Source organism: Rana temporaria, chromosome 3 (genome assembly GCF_905171775.1).
Source record: "Rana temporaria chromosome 3, aRanTem1.1, whole genome shotgun sequence".
Taxonomy (NCBI): domain Eukaryota; kingdom Metazoa; phylum Chordata; class Amphibia; order Anura; family Ranidae; genus Rana; species Rana temporaria.
In genome coordinates, this window is record NC_053491.1 from 119,144,617 (window position 1) to 119,160,500 (window position 15,884).

General features: G+C 42.9%; 1 protein-coding gene across 7 annotated transcripts in view; it reads left to right on the top strand.

Moving 5' to 3' along the window:
• LOC120931668 (collagen alpha-1(VII) chain-like) overlaps positions 1-15,884 on the top strand; it is a 495,674-nt gene that overhangs the window by 207,210 nt on the left and 272,580 nt on the right. For all 7 annotated transcript variants that reach the window (XM_040343324.1, XM_040343325.1, XM_040343318.1 and 4 more), the window contains 2 exons: positions 10,820-10,858; positions 15,753-15,791. In XM_040343324.1, the coding sequence (XP_040199258.1) occupies positions 10,820-10,858; positions 15,753-15,791 (78 nt within the window). The remainder of the gene's footprint in view (positions 1-10,819; positions 10,859-15,752; positions 15,792-15,884) is intronic.

Genomic DNA, 15,884 nt, shown 5'->3' on the forward strand with positions numbered 1-15,884 from the left:
ATGGGCACATTCTTGGGGGACATGTGGGAGCAGAAAAAACCCGGGAGAGGATCACCCAGAGGTTTTATTGGCCTGGAATCACTAAGGAAGTGGAATTGTACTGCTCTTCCTGTCCAAGGGATTTCCCCAAATTCTGGTGACTCTGGGACTGCCCAGATTCCCCAGTAGGTGATTCTTCTGAGTCTGAACCATCTACTCCAGAAACCTCTAACTGTGAGGATTCTCCTGAGTTTCCAGTCTCAGTCTTAGCAGGGGAAACACCAGTCCATAGGGAGGAGCCTGCTACCTCAGAAGAGGAACAGCGGCCGATAGGGTTTGATGACCTTGAGGTGCACAGAGAAAATTTTATCACTGAGCAATTGAGGGACCCCACATTGCTAAGAGCCCGGGAGAACGTAATGAAGATAGATGGGGAGTTAGTTCACCCTGACAAGAGGGTTGCCCTCCCTTACTTCATTATTGAAAGGGACCTGTAATATCGAGTGTCACAGAGGATAGAGGACACCATTGAGCAACTGGTAGTGCCTAAACCATACCGCAAGATGGTTTTGGAACTGGCCCATGGGCACATTCTTGGGGGACATGTGGGAGCAGAAAAAACCCGGGAGAGGATCACCCAGAGGTTTTATTGGCCTGGAATCACTAAGGAAGTGGAATTGTACTGCTCTGCCTGTCCAGTGTGTCAGATTACTGCACCCATGCCACATTTCCACAGTCCGTTGGTACCCCTGCCCATTATCGAGGTCCCTTTCGAGAGGATCATCATGGACTTGGTTGGCCCCTTACTGAAGTCCACTAGAGGGCACCAGCACATCTTGGTAATAATGGACTATGCCACCCGTTATCCAGAAGCGATTCCTCTCAGAAACACCTCTGCTAAAACCATTGCCAAAGAGTTATTTCAGGTTTTCAGCCGTGTGGGTCTTCCTAAGGAAGTCCTAACTGACCAGGGCACCCCGTTTATGTCTAGGGTGACCAAAGAACTTTGTAAACTCCTGAAAGTGACCCAATTACGTACATCAGTATATCACCCTCAAACAGACGGGTTAGTGGAAAGGTTTAATAAAACCTTAAAACAAATGTTGAGGAAGGTGGTGGATAAAGACGGAAAGAATTGGGATTATCTGCTCCCTTATCTGATGTTTGCCATAAGAGAGGTTCCCCAATCGTCCACAGGGTTCTCTCCGTTTGAGCTACTGTATGGGAGGCACCCCGGGGCCTACTGGACATTGCCAGGGAAACATGGGAGAGTGAGAGTTCCCCTCATCAAAGTGTGATTGAACATGTGGCCCAAATGCAAGATAGAATTGCCCAAGTGATGCCGATTGTGAAGGAACATTTAGCCAAAGCCCAATTGGCTCAACAAAGGATTTACAATCGTGGGGCCCAGGTCCGTTCCTTTGCACCTGGTGATAGGGTGTTGGTGCTGGTCCCCATGGTCGAAAGTAAATTCCTAGCCAAATGGCAGGGTCCATATGAACTGTTGGAGAAAATAGGAGTGCTGAATTATAAAATTAGCCAACCGGGAAGACGAAAACCTGAGCAGCTCTATCACGTGAACGTGCTGAAACCATGGAAGGATAGAGAGTCCTTGGTCGCTAAGACTACCCAATTTTCTGCTCCATTTAACCTGGCTGTTCCTGAAGTTGGCATAGCGGAGACTCTATCCAAAACTCAGCTACAGGAGGTTAAAGAATTTGTGCTCCGTAATAAGGAGAAGTTTTCAGACCTGCCAGGTTGGGTCTCCGGAGTTGAACATGACATTATCACCACACCAGGGGATAAGGACAAGTTGAAGCCTTTTAGAATTCCAGAAGCCCTGCGAGAGGCAATTCGCCAGGAAGTAAAAAAAAATGCTTGAGCTGGGGGTGATAGAAGAGTCAAATAGTGATTGGTCTTAGTGTCCCATTGTCCCATTGTCTTAGTGCCCAAACCAGATGGAAGTTGGCAGTTTTGTAATGACTTTCGCCACCTGAATAAAATCACTAAGTTTGACACGTATCCTATGCCCCGCATAGATTAACTGATTGAACGCCTAGGCACTGCACGGTACATGACGATGTTAGACCTGACCAAGGGTTATTGGCAAATTCCTCTCTCGGAGTCGGCCAGGGAAAAAACAGCATTTGTAACTCCAGACGGATCTTTCCAATATCGGAGAATGCCTTTTGGGTTACAGAATGCTCCCGCCACATTTCAACGCACCACGGATAAGACCCTTCGGCCTCATCGAGCCTATGCTGCTGCATACCTCGATGACGTTGTCATCCACAGTGAGGATTGGGACTCACACTTACCAAAAGTTCAGGCTGTGTTGGATTCCATCTGAAAAGCCGGGTTTACAGCCAATCCAAAAAAATTTACCCTTGGGCTAGAAGAGGCGAAGTATCTGGGGTATACCATTGGAAGAGGTCTAATCAAGCCCCAAATAAACAAAGTTGAGGCTATTCAGGATTGACCACGTCCCACCAACAAGAAACAGGTTCGTGTATTTTTGGGGATCGCGGGCTATTATCGTCGTTTTATCCCCCATTTTGCCTCACAGGCTGCTCCCCTGACCAATTTGACCAAAGGGAAGGAGTCTGTAATGACCAAATGGACTCCCGAAGCAGAAACAGCTTGTCAGGCTTTAAAACAGGCCTTATGTAGTCAACCAGTTTTAAATTCACCTGATTTTTCACGGGGACTTTGTGGTTCAGACAGATGCGTCAAATGTGGGGTTAGGAGCTGTACTGTCTCAGATTATCAAGGGGGAGGAACACCCTGTTATGTACCTCAGCCGAAAGTTGAAGGTCCATGAGGAGAATTATGCCACCATTGAGAAAGAGTGCTTGGCGGTGAAATGGGCTTTGGATTCTCTTCGGTACTACCTCGTGGGTAGACAGTTTGAACTGGTGACGGATCATGCCCCATTGAAGTGGATGGCACAGAACAAAGAGACCAATAGGAGAATAAATAGGTGGTTCCTGGCCCTCCAGGAATTTAGTTTTGTGGTAACGCATCGCCCCGGTACGAAAATGGGGAATGCCGATGGTTTGTCCCGAGTGCATGCCTGCCTGGCAACCTGTGTCCCAACCCTGGGATTGAAACAAGAGGGGACGGGTATGTGACAGGAAGTCAGGTAAATTTGTGGGTTTTGTCACAGACGGGAGCTACATTTCTGCCTTGTTTAGACAATACACCAATTATTATTAGGTGTCGGCTGCAGAAGTAGCCAGGACGATTTAAGGGTGTTGGAAAACTTCAGCTGTTCAGAATTATTCAATTGAAGGCCTCTATAAGTAATCCAGAGGTTTACTACTGATTGCTGCATCCTGAGGCTTTCTGAGTGAAAGAGAGCAGTGGACAGAAATACTTCTGAAGAGGTGAGGTGCTATTGATTTTTCTGTGTGATAAAAATCAAAAATACTTTTGTTTTCTGCTTTATGATCAGCAGTGTCTACCCAGCAGTAGGCTGTGCTAGACTCCATAGATAGGTTCCTGTGTGGTGAAGGTAGACGCCCCAAGTGGCCAGGGTTTATTTTATGTTTGATTTTGTTTATGCTGTTTGGACGCTTGCACTTGTTTCCAGCGAGATGGATGAATAAACCAGAATCTTTGTTTTCAACCGTCTTCGACTGCCTTTCTGTATAAATTCAATGTCAGCGTGTAGTGAACCCATCCAGGGGGTCACACACCCCGCTACCGAGCAAACCCCTTACAGTATATATATATATATACACACACACATATATATATATATATATATATATATATATATATACACACATATATATATATATATATATATATATGTATTTTTCATTTATATGAATGGTGTATAGCTGGATTACATTCATTTACTATACACCATTCACATTTAAATAGGCACATGTATGAGCTTTAAATATTAATAAAAACATTTTTTTTAATAATTAGGTTAATGTATATTGTTTGGTGGGAATGTAACTTTATTATTTTATCAATATGTGGTGTATAATGTGTGCTGATTCGTGTTCAACTTTTGTATTTTTCACTTCCTCACACTGTAATCCCGTTACATTATGCAAGATTATAGTGAGAGAAACAGTTCTCAGGAGTTTCCAGCCATTTGTAGATCGCTTCTCATCTCAACATGAGAACCTGTCTACAGAGCTTCATAAACAGGCACTCGGAGGAGAGCAATCTCCTCTGAGAATGCCTGAGAACGGTATTTTACTGCACTTTCATAAAAGGACACCTAAGATAGGGGTATCAAACTCAATTTCAGGAAGAAGTGGGGGGCTTAGCTGCAGAAGAAGTGCGAGGGCCACATGAAATTGCCTGGAGGGCTGGATCGGGCCTGCGGGCCTTGTGTTTGACACATATGCTTTAAAATATCTTCAAAATAAAAAATAAAATGCAGATTATGGGGGGCGTGACTAAGATGGCAACTGGGATTGATGTCTAATAGAGGAGCTCTGCTGCCACGAGGAGAACTTTCATCCTGAATCCCTGCCTTATCTCCCCATTGACCCGGGTCTTAGTCTCATTTTAGTGCCTGCTGACGATAATGAGGAGCAGACAGCAATCTGAGCCTTGGCACCAAAGAGAACAATCAACTCTGGAGCGACGGGAAAGCACCCCACATGTGCTGCTAATATGGCAACACAGACAGAGGATACATATCTGCCTCTTTAGAAAACTAGCAAACTAACCCTTAACTTTTAATAACAAAATTGATACCCTGCAAATTGGACTCTTGCGCAAGATAAGATCCGCCATTTTAGTACCAAGCACTGAGTACCTTATAAGGGATTCCACTCTACTCTCCTCCATACACTACAAACCAAGATAAAATCCTTGAAATCCAGAGCTAAGGATGCAGAAAACTGCAATTAACATAATAACCTCAAGATTCTGGGGTTGGCAGAGGGAACAGAAGAGCTGGAGCATAATGATTTACAGAGCGCCTGCTCCAAACTATATTCCCACAGGCCTCATTTTCTTTCTTTTTCTCAGTGGAGAATGCCCACAGAATGCCATCAAATCATGGACCTCCTAGGACAGAACTACATACATTTATTCTGCGATTGCAAAACTTTTGTGATTGAGATGTGGTCCTGTGTTAAGTCCATAAGTTGGATACAGTATGCTATGAGGCTGTTAAACTTATGATTTTTCTGGACTTTGCGGTGGATACCCAAAAACCTTTGACCTTGTCCACTTGCTTTTACAGGATGGGGAAACTACTCTATACTTTCTACTGTTAACTTTGTTTATAACTGCCTAGGAGCCCTGTGGATTCCTTATTTTGTTTGAAACACTAGTCAAGATAGATGTTCACATGGATCCATGAACTTTCTGTGGGAATAGTGTTTACTAGTACTGAGTTAGCTAGTGGGTCCCGACAGCTTCGTGCTTCCTCCAGCTGACGGATTTCATTGGGTGAATTGTTCTTGGAAATGTGTTCCCTCCTAGCTATATTTATAAATTTGAGTTTACTGATTCTACTGGGGAGATTTCTGGGCTTTGGCCCTATCAACCCCATATCTACATTTTGCACGAAACACACCTACTGTAACAGGGAATAGGATAATCAGTCTCAAAAAGCCTTGGGCGGGCCAATGTTATCATGCCATATATTCCTTGTATGTATCCTCAAAAATAATCCTAATATTTAAAAGAAGGGTAAGAATTGTACTCACAAATTGACAAAAGCATCACAGCTTTGCATAAAAAAACCTCACCAGTTTCAGGTCCACGATACAACATATGGCATAACTGATCAAATTCCTGAAGTTTAGCAGGCTGACACTTGTTTTGAGGACTTGCCTCTTCCTCAGAGCCCAAGGAAGAGGCAAGTCAAAGAAACACATCAGACTGCTGATCTTCTGGAATTTGATCCGGTATGCCATATGTTTTATCGTGGACCTGAAGCTGTTGTTGTTTTTTATGCAAAGCTGTAATGCATTTGTCAATCTGCGAGTATAATTCCTACAGTTAAATATTAAAGATTATTGTTGAGGATAATGCCCTCTGTTTTGTTTTGTGTATACAAATCTATCTTACCTGAAGCCAGGGCTAATAAGTTGGAAGCTTGCTATTCTGATAATGGAGATGTGGGGGTATTTAGGAATATGCAAGTGGCTTACCTTGAGGTGATGCTCCTATGAGTAACTGCTGTCAAAAAGAAAATGCTATACCAATTCCAGTGGATCTTTAAGCAGGGAGAGAGGACAGGTAGGCTGCTGGCATGGCTATCTAAAGAACAAACTACCTTGGCGCACACAGCAAATATCAGGGAGGTTGTAAACAGAATCAGTGGCCATCAATTCTCATTTTGCTACCCACTACACATAACTGTATTCCTCTAGATCCAATCATGGCCCTGAAAGACTGAGCTCTTTTCTAGACTGTATTAAGTTACCTGTTTTATTGACACATTCCCTCCAACTGCTTGAAACTCCTCTCACCCTGAAAGAGATTCAAGGGTTATAAGCTTTTTCCAGGCTGGGAAATCTCCTGGGGATGAGGCATTGCCTGCTGAGTTCTTTAAAACTTATGGGGAACTCCTGGAGCGTAAGCTACATGAGGTTCTAACTTCTGCCCTAGATGCCTCCATAGTCATGAAACCTGGTAAGGATCCAGAACATTCCTCTTCCTACAGGCCCATTTCGCTTTTAAATGTAGATGCAAAGGTACTTACGAAAGTGTTAGCCTTCCACTTTAACAAAGTCATTCTCTTCCTGATCCACAGGGATCAAACTCGCTATATATGACAGGAAGAGACGAGGATAATAATCTGTGCAGACCTCTGATCTTCTCCAGGTTTTGCACCTCTCCCTGTCAGGTAATCTAGGATCACTTGAGATGCACAGTCAGTGCTCTGTGTCCTGGGCAAGTCATGTCCGTTGGAATTAAAGGACCCTTGTATTAAGCAATTGAATTTGGAAGAAAAGTGCAGTTTCCGGTGGATGACCAGGGTGATTTAAGGCGCATCTGATTCGAAATTTTGGTGAGTGCATCCCCAAAAAGGGAAACCCCCCTCACGTGGTGATTTAAGATCGATCACATTGCCAATCACAGTCGTCCTCCTCTGCACCACTGTGGTTTCCTGTATGAACTTTATACGGAAGTCTGTCAAACTGTGGTTAGATTGAAGCACTGCTACAAAATTATCGTGGACTCTATGATCTTGGAGTGTTTTTAATATTGTTTTTATTAAAATATACCAATATTGCTCATTCTAGTGGCGCTAGGACTCCATTGGTTGTGGCTTTTTTTGATGTTGAGAAGGCTTTTGACTTGGAGGAATGCAAATACTTATGGATGGTTTTGCTCAAATTTGAGTGTGGACTTAATTTCATTTCCTGGGAGCATTTCCTCTTTTCTACTGCCACTGCCAGAGTTTGAACTAATGACATACTGTTCACACCCTTCCCACTCCACCAAGGTATGAGGCAGGGATGCCCTCTCTAACTGGGCCCTTGAACCCCTGGAATTGTTGTTGCATTCTTCCCATACACAGTGTCTTGGTGGGACCTCTATGAAAACTACTGTACTGTTGTGACAACAGGTAAACCACAAACTATCTCTCCCCACACCCCTCTGTGGGCTAATCCCTCCCTACCACAACAAGATTTCGTATTAAAACTCTGCAGCAGATATTCTCGAACAATGTCTCCTCTCTTTTGATGAAGTGGGACCTAATTTCCAGCTACCTACCTGGAGTGGATGCTCTTTAGGTTCTTACAGCTTCAGCATGCTGTTAAAGCTCAATTTCCTGGAGCTGTCACCCTGGCTTTTCACTTGGTATAGATAAAATACTTTCCTCATTGTACCTTAGGATTACGAGTAATGGCACCTCCCAGGTTACTCAGTTATTTTATGTGGAAGAAAGATATCCTGAGTTTGACAGACGAAGATTGAGAAGAAGGGGTACAGCAGTACCTCCCCCCATGTGATTTCAGCTAGAGAAAGATTTATTCAGCTTAAATTCCTACATGGGGAATATTATGCCCCCCACAGATTATCGGCTATACTGAAGACCACTGTCCTAAATGCCATCAGTAAGTCGGTCATTTTATAGACACAGTTTGGTTCTGTGCTTATGTTTAACAATTTGGAAAGGTAGCGGTTGCTGATATTAAGAGTAATGCCCTGTACACACAATCACTTTTTGTGATGAAATAAAATTACATTTTTAAAAATGTCATTTAAAATGATCGTGTGTGGGCAAAACATCATTTTTTTGTCTTCTAAAAAACGACCAAAAAAAATTCGAACATGCTTAAATTTTTTATGTCATTTTTTAAAATGTCATTTTTTGTGTCATAAAAAATGATCGTGTGTGGGAAAAAACAACGTTTTAAACCCGCACATGCCCAGAAGCAAGTTAGGAGATGGGAGGTAAAACTACCATTCATAATGGAGTAAGCACATTCATCACGCTGTAACAGACAAAAAAGCAAGAATCGTCTTTTACTAACAAGTAACCAGCTAAAAGCAGCCTCAAGGGGAATAGAACTTCCCCTTTAGAGTACTGTCACTTTGTTCATAATTTTTCAAAAACGATGGTGTGTTGGCAACATCATTTTTTTTCATCACAAAAAGTGATCGTGTGTACAGGGCATTATGCCGCGTACACACGACCATTTTTAATGGTCTATAAAAAACTTTTTTTTCAACCCGATTCTTGTCAAGCCTGCCTTGCCTACACACGATTGTGAAAAAAAATGCTCTAGCAAAGCGCGGTGACGTACGACGGCACTATAAAGGGGAAGTTCCATTCGGATGGCGCCACCCTTTGGGCTGCTTTTGCTGATTTCGTGTTAGTAAAAATTTGGTGAGAGACGATTCACGTTTTTCAGTCTTCGTGCTTTTCAGTCTGTTACAGCGTGATGAATGTGCTATCTCCATTACAAATGCTAGTTTTAACAGAACGAGCGCTCCCGTCTCATAACTTACTTCTGAGCATGCACGTTTTTTTCACGTCAATAAAGCCTACACAAGACCGTTTTTCACGACGTGAAAAACGACAACGTGAAAAACTACACGAAAAAATAGAGCATGTTCTAAATTTTTAATGCCCATTTTTCACATCATGAAAAATGCTCTGGAGCCCACACACGATTTTTTTTTTAATGACATTAAAAAAAAAAACGGTCGTGTGTACGCAGCATAAGTCTGCATTTGAGGGGTAAAAAATAACGAATACAAAAAATACTATAACACACTGTATACAATTGCTACACAAGTTGTGTTGTAATTGACAATTTTTCAATCTGCACTGCTGTAATTAACTGTAAAATAGCAACCTGGAGGCGTTCTGTACACTCCAGAGGGGAATGTTTTTTTCTCAACAAAAGTGCAATTAATCTTTAAAGCAATCAGTGGCTTAACAGTTGCTATGCACCAATCAATCCTATTTGGTATTACCGATAATGTTGCCACAACTCGTTGTTCTTATTCTATACAGTGGGCCAAATCCTCAAAAGGGATACGCAGGCGGAACTGCTGTTCAGCCTGCGTATCCCTGTGCCTATCTTTGGAACTGATCCTCAGAAGCAGTTTTCCAAAGATAGGCAGAAGATCCGACATCTGTAAGAGACTTACACTGTCGGATCTTAGGATGCAGTACCGCATCCGCCGCTGGGGGCATTTCATGTCGAAATGCCGGCTAGCGTATGCAAATGAGGACTTACGGAGATCCACAAAGCTTTTCAGCTTTGTGTTTTCTGCGTAAGTTTACGTTTGCGTACGTAAAATTAGTTCTGCTTTTACAAAGTGTAAACTAGTAACACCTTGTAAAAACAGACCTTTTTTTCGATCGCCGCGATTTTTTTTAAATTTTGATTTTTTTAAAATTTTGATTTTTTTTTCCCGGCGCGTAACTTTTTTTTTACCCGACGCAACTTTATTGTCCCGTCGCAATCCACAAAGCCCGGCGTAACATAATTTCGCGCGCTGCCCGTCGGGAAAATGACGTCACGAGCATGCGCAGTACGGCCGGCGCGGGAGCGCGCCTCATTTAAATTGTCATCGCCCCCTGCAGAAGAGGACCGCCTTGCGCAGGAGACATTTAAGTTACACGGCCTGAAATTTCTAGGTAAGTGCTTTGTGGATCGGGCACTTAGGTAGAAATTTTAAGTCAGTGTAACTTAAATGGGAAAAGATAAGTTAGGCAGGATTTTTGAGGATTTGGCCCAGTGTTCTGTGCAAGGAAAACAATCGTAACTCAATGGAAACCTACAACTCTCTCTGCCTGGTCCATGGTAGATGCAGTTCTACCCCGTTTTAAGCTTACATATGAGATGAAATACCCCCAAGAGGTTTGATAAAATCTGGATGGCTTTTATAGAATCTAGAGACCTTACCCTCTAAATTGTTCTAGAAGTAACTTTTTTTTCTCTGGAGTGCCATGGTCTTTTTTACTTTGTTTTTGATTTACCTTTTCTGGTCCCTTTCCTTCTCTTTCCCTCCCACTCTTCTCTTACTCTCTCTATCCTTCTCATACCACCCCCCCTTTTTTTTCTTCATCCTTCCCTCCCCCCCCCTCATATATTGCCCATGGTTCTGAGCATCAGCATTGAGACCATACACAACATGATTGTGTTCATCACATGCCATTCTATGCCTACTATTACTAGTTATTGTTTACTGTGTGTCCCTGACAGTTGCTATACAGTTTATAACCCATAATGTATAAAATGATGTATACTTGACTGAGCTTATTGTTATCTAAATGGCTTGCCTGACATTCTCTTTGTATATCATTACATACATTTCAATAAAAATACATCTGTTAAGCTACTGCATTCAGAGAATGCATTTTTTTAACTGTTGTCTCTTTTTAAAGGGTCCAGAGGGTCGCCCAGGACCTCCAGGCAGTGCTGCGGTAAGCTTCATTAGTTAAAACATTACATTAAGCAGGCTGAAATTAAATAGATACAAACTACATTAGATATCAAAAATGAAACATAGAAAAGAAAACAGGTCATGGTTTTTATTTTAAAATGTGTCTGGGTAAAAAATCTGCACATTTTCATATATTATCGCTTTAAAAACATTGCCAACAAGTCTGTAGTTGGCTGACAATGCTGGCTCTGCTGCACTGAAATGCCAAACAGTGTTGTCAGACCTTGCTGAGTCTGTCTTTGTTGGACTACAGAACACAAATTCTTGACATAAGCTGCTAGTTTCTTTTTTTCAGGAACAGCCTAAAAAAAGCAAAAAACTAAAAGAAACAAACTGATTTCTCCATCCATCCACCTCACTTGCACAGAGGAACCCCCTCTTCCCCTGCTGGGATATTGTAGTGTGACGGTGGGAATCACCACTGTCAGAATAAACTGTTCCCCATGACTAAGCTCTGGGGAGCCAAATGAAACGTGTTGGGGGCGTGGCCTGGTTGGAGTCCAGGCTGAGGTTGCTACTCCATTCACTTCTCTAGGACATCTTAGATGTGTGACTTCCAGGGGCTACCCATTTTTTCTTGAACCCTTGCAGGAGCAAGGACAGGCTCCATCCCCTGTCAGCACTCCAACAGCAACTGCAGATGTACCATTCACATACCCCCTCTCTACTGAGCCTGAGCGGCACACACACACCCTTTCTTGGTCACAGAATAAACTGATCAGTGGCCTCAGCCTATTGGCTGGATTGTAATTTATCTGGTCCCTGCTTTACTGCTCTCCTTTAAGCTGAACTAAGGTAATCTTAGTTAAGCCTTACCTTATTTTCAGCTAAGATGTAGCAATGCTTCCATCATCTTAAAATAGCTACTCTGAATTGTCTGCCGCCTTTCTTCTACATGATATCCTTATATGTAACCCTCATCAGCTCCTTTATGTACCCCTTTCATTTCATGTCCAAATAACTCATTTGGAGAGACTGTCCCTTTTTTTCATCTCCTGCTTCCTTGGTGGGCATTATCTTTAGTGAACTGTATGCAAAAACAGCCCATCTAGGAACATCCACTCCTTGCCACTTAAAGCTGTCGCCTAAAAGCACATCAATATAGCTAAACACCAGTATTTTTACTGCTGCTAGGAAATGTTTGTAGTATTCGAGTCGGGCCATTCTAGCAGAGGCAGTCGGGTGAAAGATGGAGATACAGTGTTAAGGAGGATGTCAGGAGGAGTGAGCCGGGTGGGCTGGTGAAGAGTCAGTCGGGTGGACTGGTGTAGAGAGGCAGCCAGGAGGGCTGGTGAAAGGGGCAGCTACAGCCAGGTGGGTTGTCAGTGCCTAAAGAGGTGATGCTGGGATCAGTGGCCACAGAAAAGAAGTTTCATGCTGTTTCACTACATCTAAGCTACACTTAAGGGACTGCGAGTTCCTGCCTGTTAAGGGCTGTTGCTGATCTTATAAGAAGTCTGTCAGATCCCTTAAAGGGGTTGTAAAGGTACAATTTTTTTTCCTAAATAGCTTCCTATACCTTATTGCAGTCCTCCTTCACTTACCTCATCCTTCGATTTTGCTTTTAAATGTCCTTATTTCTTCTGAGAAATCCTCACTTCCTGTTCTTCTGTCTGTAACTCCACACAGTAATGAAAGGCTTTCTCCCTGGTGTGGAGTGTCATGCTCGACCCCTTCCTTAGACTACAGGAGAGTCAGGACGCCCACTAACATACAGCTCCTTTCTTTATCTGCAATGTAGAGAGCATCCTGACTCTTCTGTAGTCCAAGGGAGGGGGTGATCACAACACTCCACACCAGGGAGAAAGCCTCTGTCAGGTCACCTGAGGCCAGGTGACAGATGCACACCATTGGGTCAGGAGTGCACTGCTATGATAGTGGACCCTACGGCTGACTGCTGCGGTTGGAACCCTGGGTGGTGCAGGAAGGCAGGTGCACTGGGGCACCAACACAGATCCCACAGGGAGCTAGAACGTGAGATTACCCAGGGTGCAGAGTCTAAGAGCCAGCTGGTGTTCACCAGAGCCTCTAGTGGTGAGGATGGACTTTGCTGCAGCTGACTCCAGGTCACAACTCCTGGGGTCTCCCAGCTCACGCTCACGCTCATGGTAGGCGATAGGAGGATAAGCTAAAGGTCAGGGCGACAAGCAGACAAGGATAAACGGTGAACAAGTTAAAGGTCAAGGGTCACAAGCAGGCAGGGATAGTCGGGAATCCGCTAAAGGTCAGGGTCACAAGCAAGCAGGGATGGTCGGGAACACGCCAAGATCGGTAACAGAGACAAAACGTAGAGCACACGGCAAGCAGGAAACAGGAAACCAAACACACAATATTGCATGGCAAGGCAGGCTTGGAGAACACAGTGTTAAATAGTGGTTCCTGTTGAGGCGAGGGTGGAGCCACACTGAGGGAAGATTACTTAACCATGCAAGTGTGAGAAGGCAAGCCCTAAGGCTGATACACAGACAAGATAAGAGACAGACAGGTCATGAAAGTATTACTGCAAGGTCATGACAGCCTCACATTACTGTGTGGAGTTAAAAACAGAAGAACAGGAAGTGAGGATTTCTCAGAAGAAATAAGGACATTTAAAAGAAAAATGAAAGGATGAGGTAAGTGAAGGAGGACTGCACTAAGGTAAAGGAAGCTATTTAGGAAAAAAAATTGTACCTTTACAACCCCTTTAAGAGTAATTCAGCAGAAGCTGACAAGTGTGCAGAAGGAAAGTAAAGAAGAAACTGTATATAGATGTATATAGGAAGTTGTCCCTGAAGTTTGCTGAAGGCAAGGGGGCATCCTACAACCTCCCATCCCTATTTAAGTTATTAACCCCCTAATAAATAATGAAAAAAAATGGACTGTGCTCTGTGTGCCGGTGAAGATTTGGTGTGCCTGGCTGTGGAGGAGTGGGATATCCTTTTAATCTGCAGCTCCTAAGTGGTGTGTGCTACAGATGAATTAGAATTTTCTTAATATGTATTGCTTTACATAGTGTGAGCGTTACCTTGACCACCTGCCCATAATCCCTCTTACCCCGGTGATGTAAATTAGAATAGACACTCCTTTGATCCTGCCCACTGTATTGGAGGGATATCACAAGTATAATATGATGAGTATATAATGAGAATGGAAGATCTTCCGGCTCCTCTCACCAAACATGAAACATCCCCATTTTGAGGTGTCTGTCCTTGGTAAACAGGCTTCCCTGTTTGGCAACTCAGAGTAAACATTTCTGTGCATGGACATCAAACCAAAATTGGCAATGCGCAAGCAGTGCTGGAGTTGCTTTTGTGTGCACAGCAATCTGGAGGGACATGTGTTGCTGTTTTGGTCTGATGTTTGTGCAGTGCTGTTGTTACTCTACGCTGTTAGTGGCTCAGGGGCAGTGCTGGGGAATACCCACAATTGTCTTTTAGTTTGAGTAGCAAATACTGTATACTGTTGAAGAGGGTATTTTCATGTGGCTTTGACAGCAATGTTTCGAATGCACAAATTCTTTAAAGCTCAAGGCTTCATTCAGATGGGTGTTGACACCTGTTCTGCATGCATGCTGCATTTGGAATTGCGCTTGCATCCGCCCTGAGCTGCACGCAGTCAACCTATAAAGATGGATGCCGTTGGAGTGCGTGCATGGACACAATTTGACATGCATGTGGGAGCAAGTGCATGGATCTGAATGCAGGCAGTGTGTGTTCGGATCCATGCACCCGATTTTGCAGGCATGTCAAAGTTTTACATGCGACTGTAAGCTGCAGTGCACGTGCAATAAAAAATGCGGCCTGTACTCAGAACTGGTGTCAATCTGAAGGAAACCTTTAAGAAAGCCCAAAAGGGGCAATTCGCGTGAGGCAGGTGGGACCTGTGTAACAACATCACGCTGGGAGGTAACATCTTTCTGAGATCACATATCTACACTGTGTATATGCAAGCTGTGAATAGACACTTCAACTCCTTTTTATTATTTTATAAAAAAGTCACTGGCAATACTCCAGGAATACTCTTCTTTGCATACATCTCTGAGCCTATTTATGCAAGAGCTTCAGAATATGGAGATGTGACCTTGATGCTGCTGACCTGTTGCCTATGTGATTAAAGCTCCTTTGACCACCTTGATTATTTTAAGGGGTCCATCGCATCAGCCGAGGAGACACCCGATTGGGTGACACTCTTTGAAGGCAGTCCATGGTGAAAGGTCTCTGATATTGTGGAACATTTACATGTGGCACATGAACTGTGGTGGTATTTTTTCTGGACACTTACAATCGAATTGGATGATCTTATCTAATTGGATGATATATGGGGCTGTTCACACTTTTTTTTTTTTACTTACAACTTTTACGTTGGATGATGTATGGGATTGTTTTTATGGTATTTACTTTTCTCTGCACATGATTTATAACAGTTGTGTAAATTCATGAGCTTTGTTGTTTATAGGCACATTAGATAATTTTATTAAGGAGCGCTTCACTGTTAGTAAGTATACATTTATTGATACGATAGCTGCTCTTACATGGTTTTTATTATTTATTTTGTATGGTAGTTTATTTTTTAGAAATAATAGCTCAGGGTTTTTGTACCTAAACACTAAGCAAATAGGCTGGGTGCACCTCAATCCTATGTTAGTCCCGAACCCAAATCTAATCCCTACCAAAGATGATAAAAAAAATTGTAATGGCTAATGTAAATTGTTAGAAGGCATGAAGTGTACAGTAAACTGGCCAGATAACAATTTTATGTAATTATATTAATAAACCGTCCCTCTGGGTGAACAAAGTCAGCAGTGGATCAGACAGCAGAAAACTGATATACATTGTGCTACGAAACAAACAAAAAAAATTGAATTAGATAATGCTAACTTTCATTTTTTCTTATAGTTGGAATCCACTCCAGAAAAAGGAATGAAGGGGGAAAAAGTAAGATACAAACAGACAAAACACATTCACTACATGATGCATTAATAAAATATAAATATACAAATCTTTACAGCATCAGCTATTCAGCTGGTG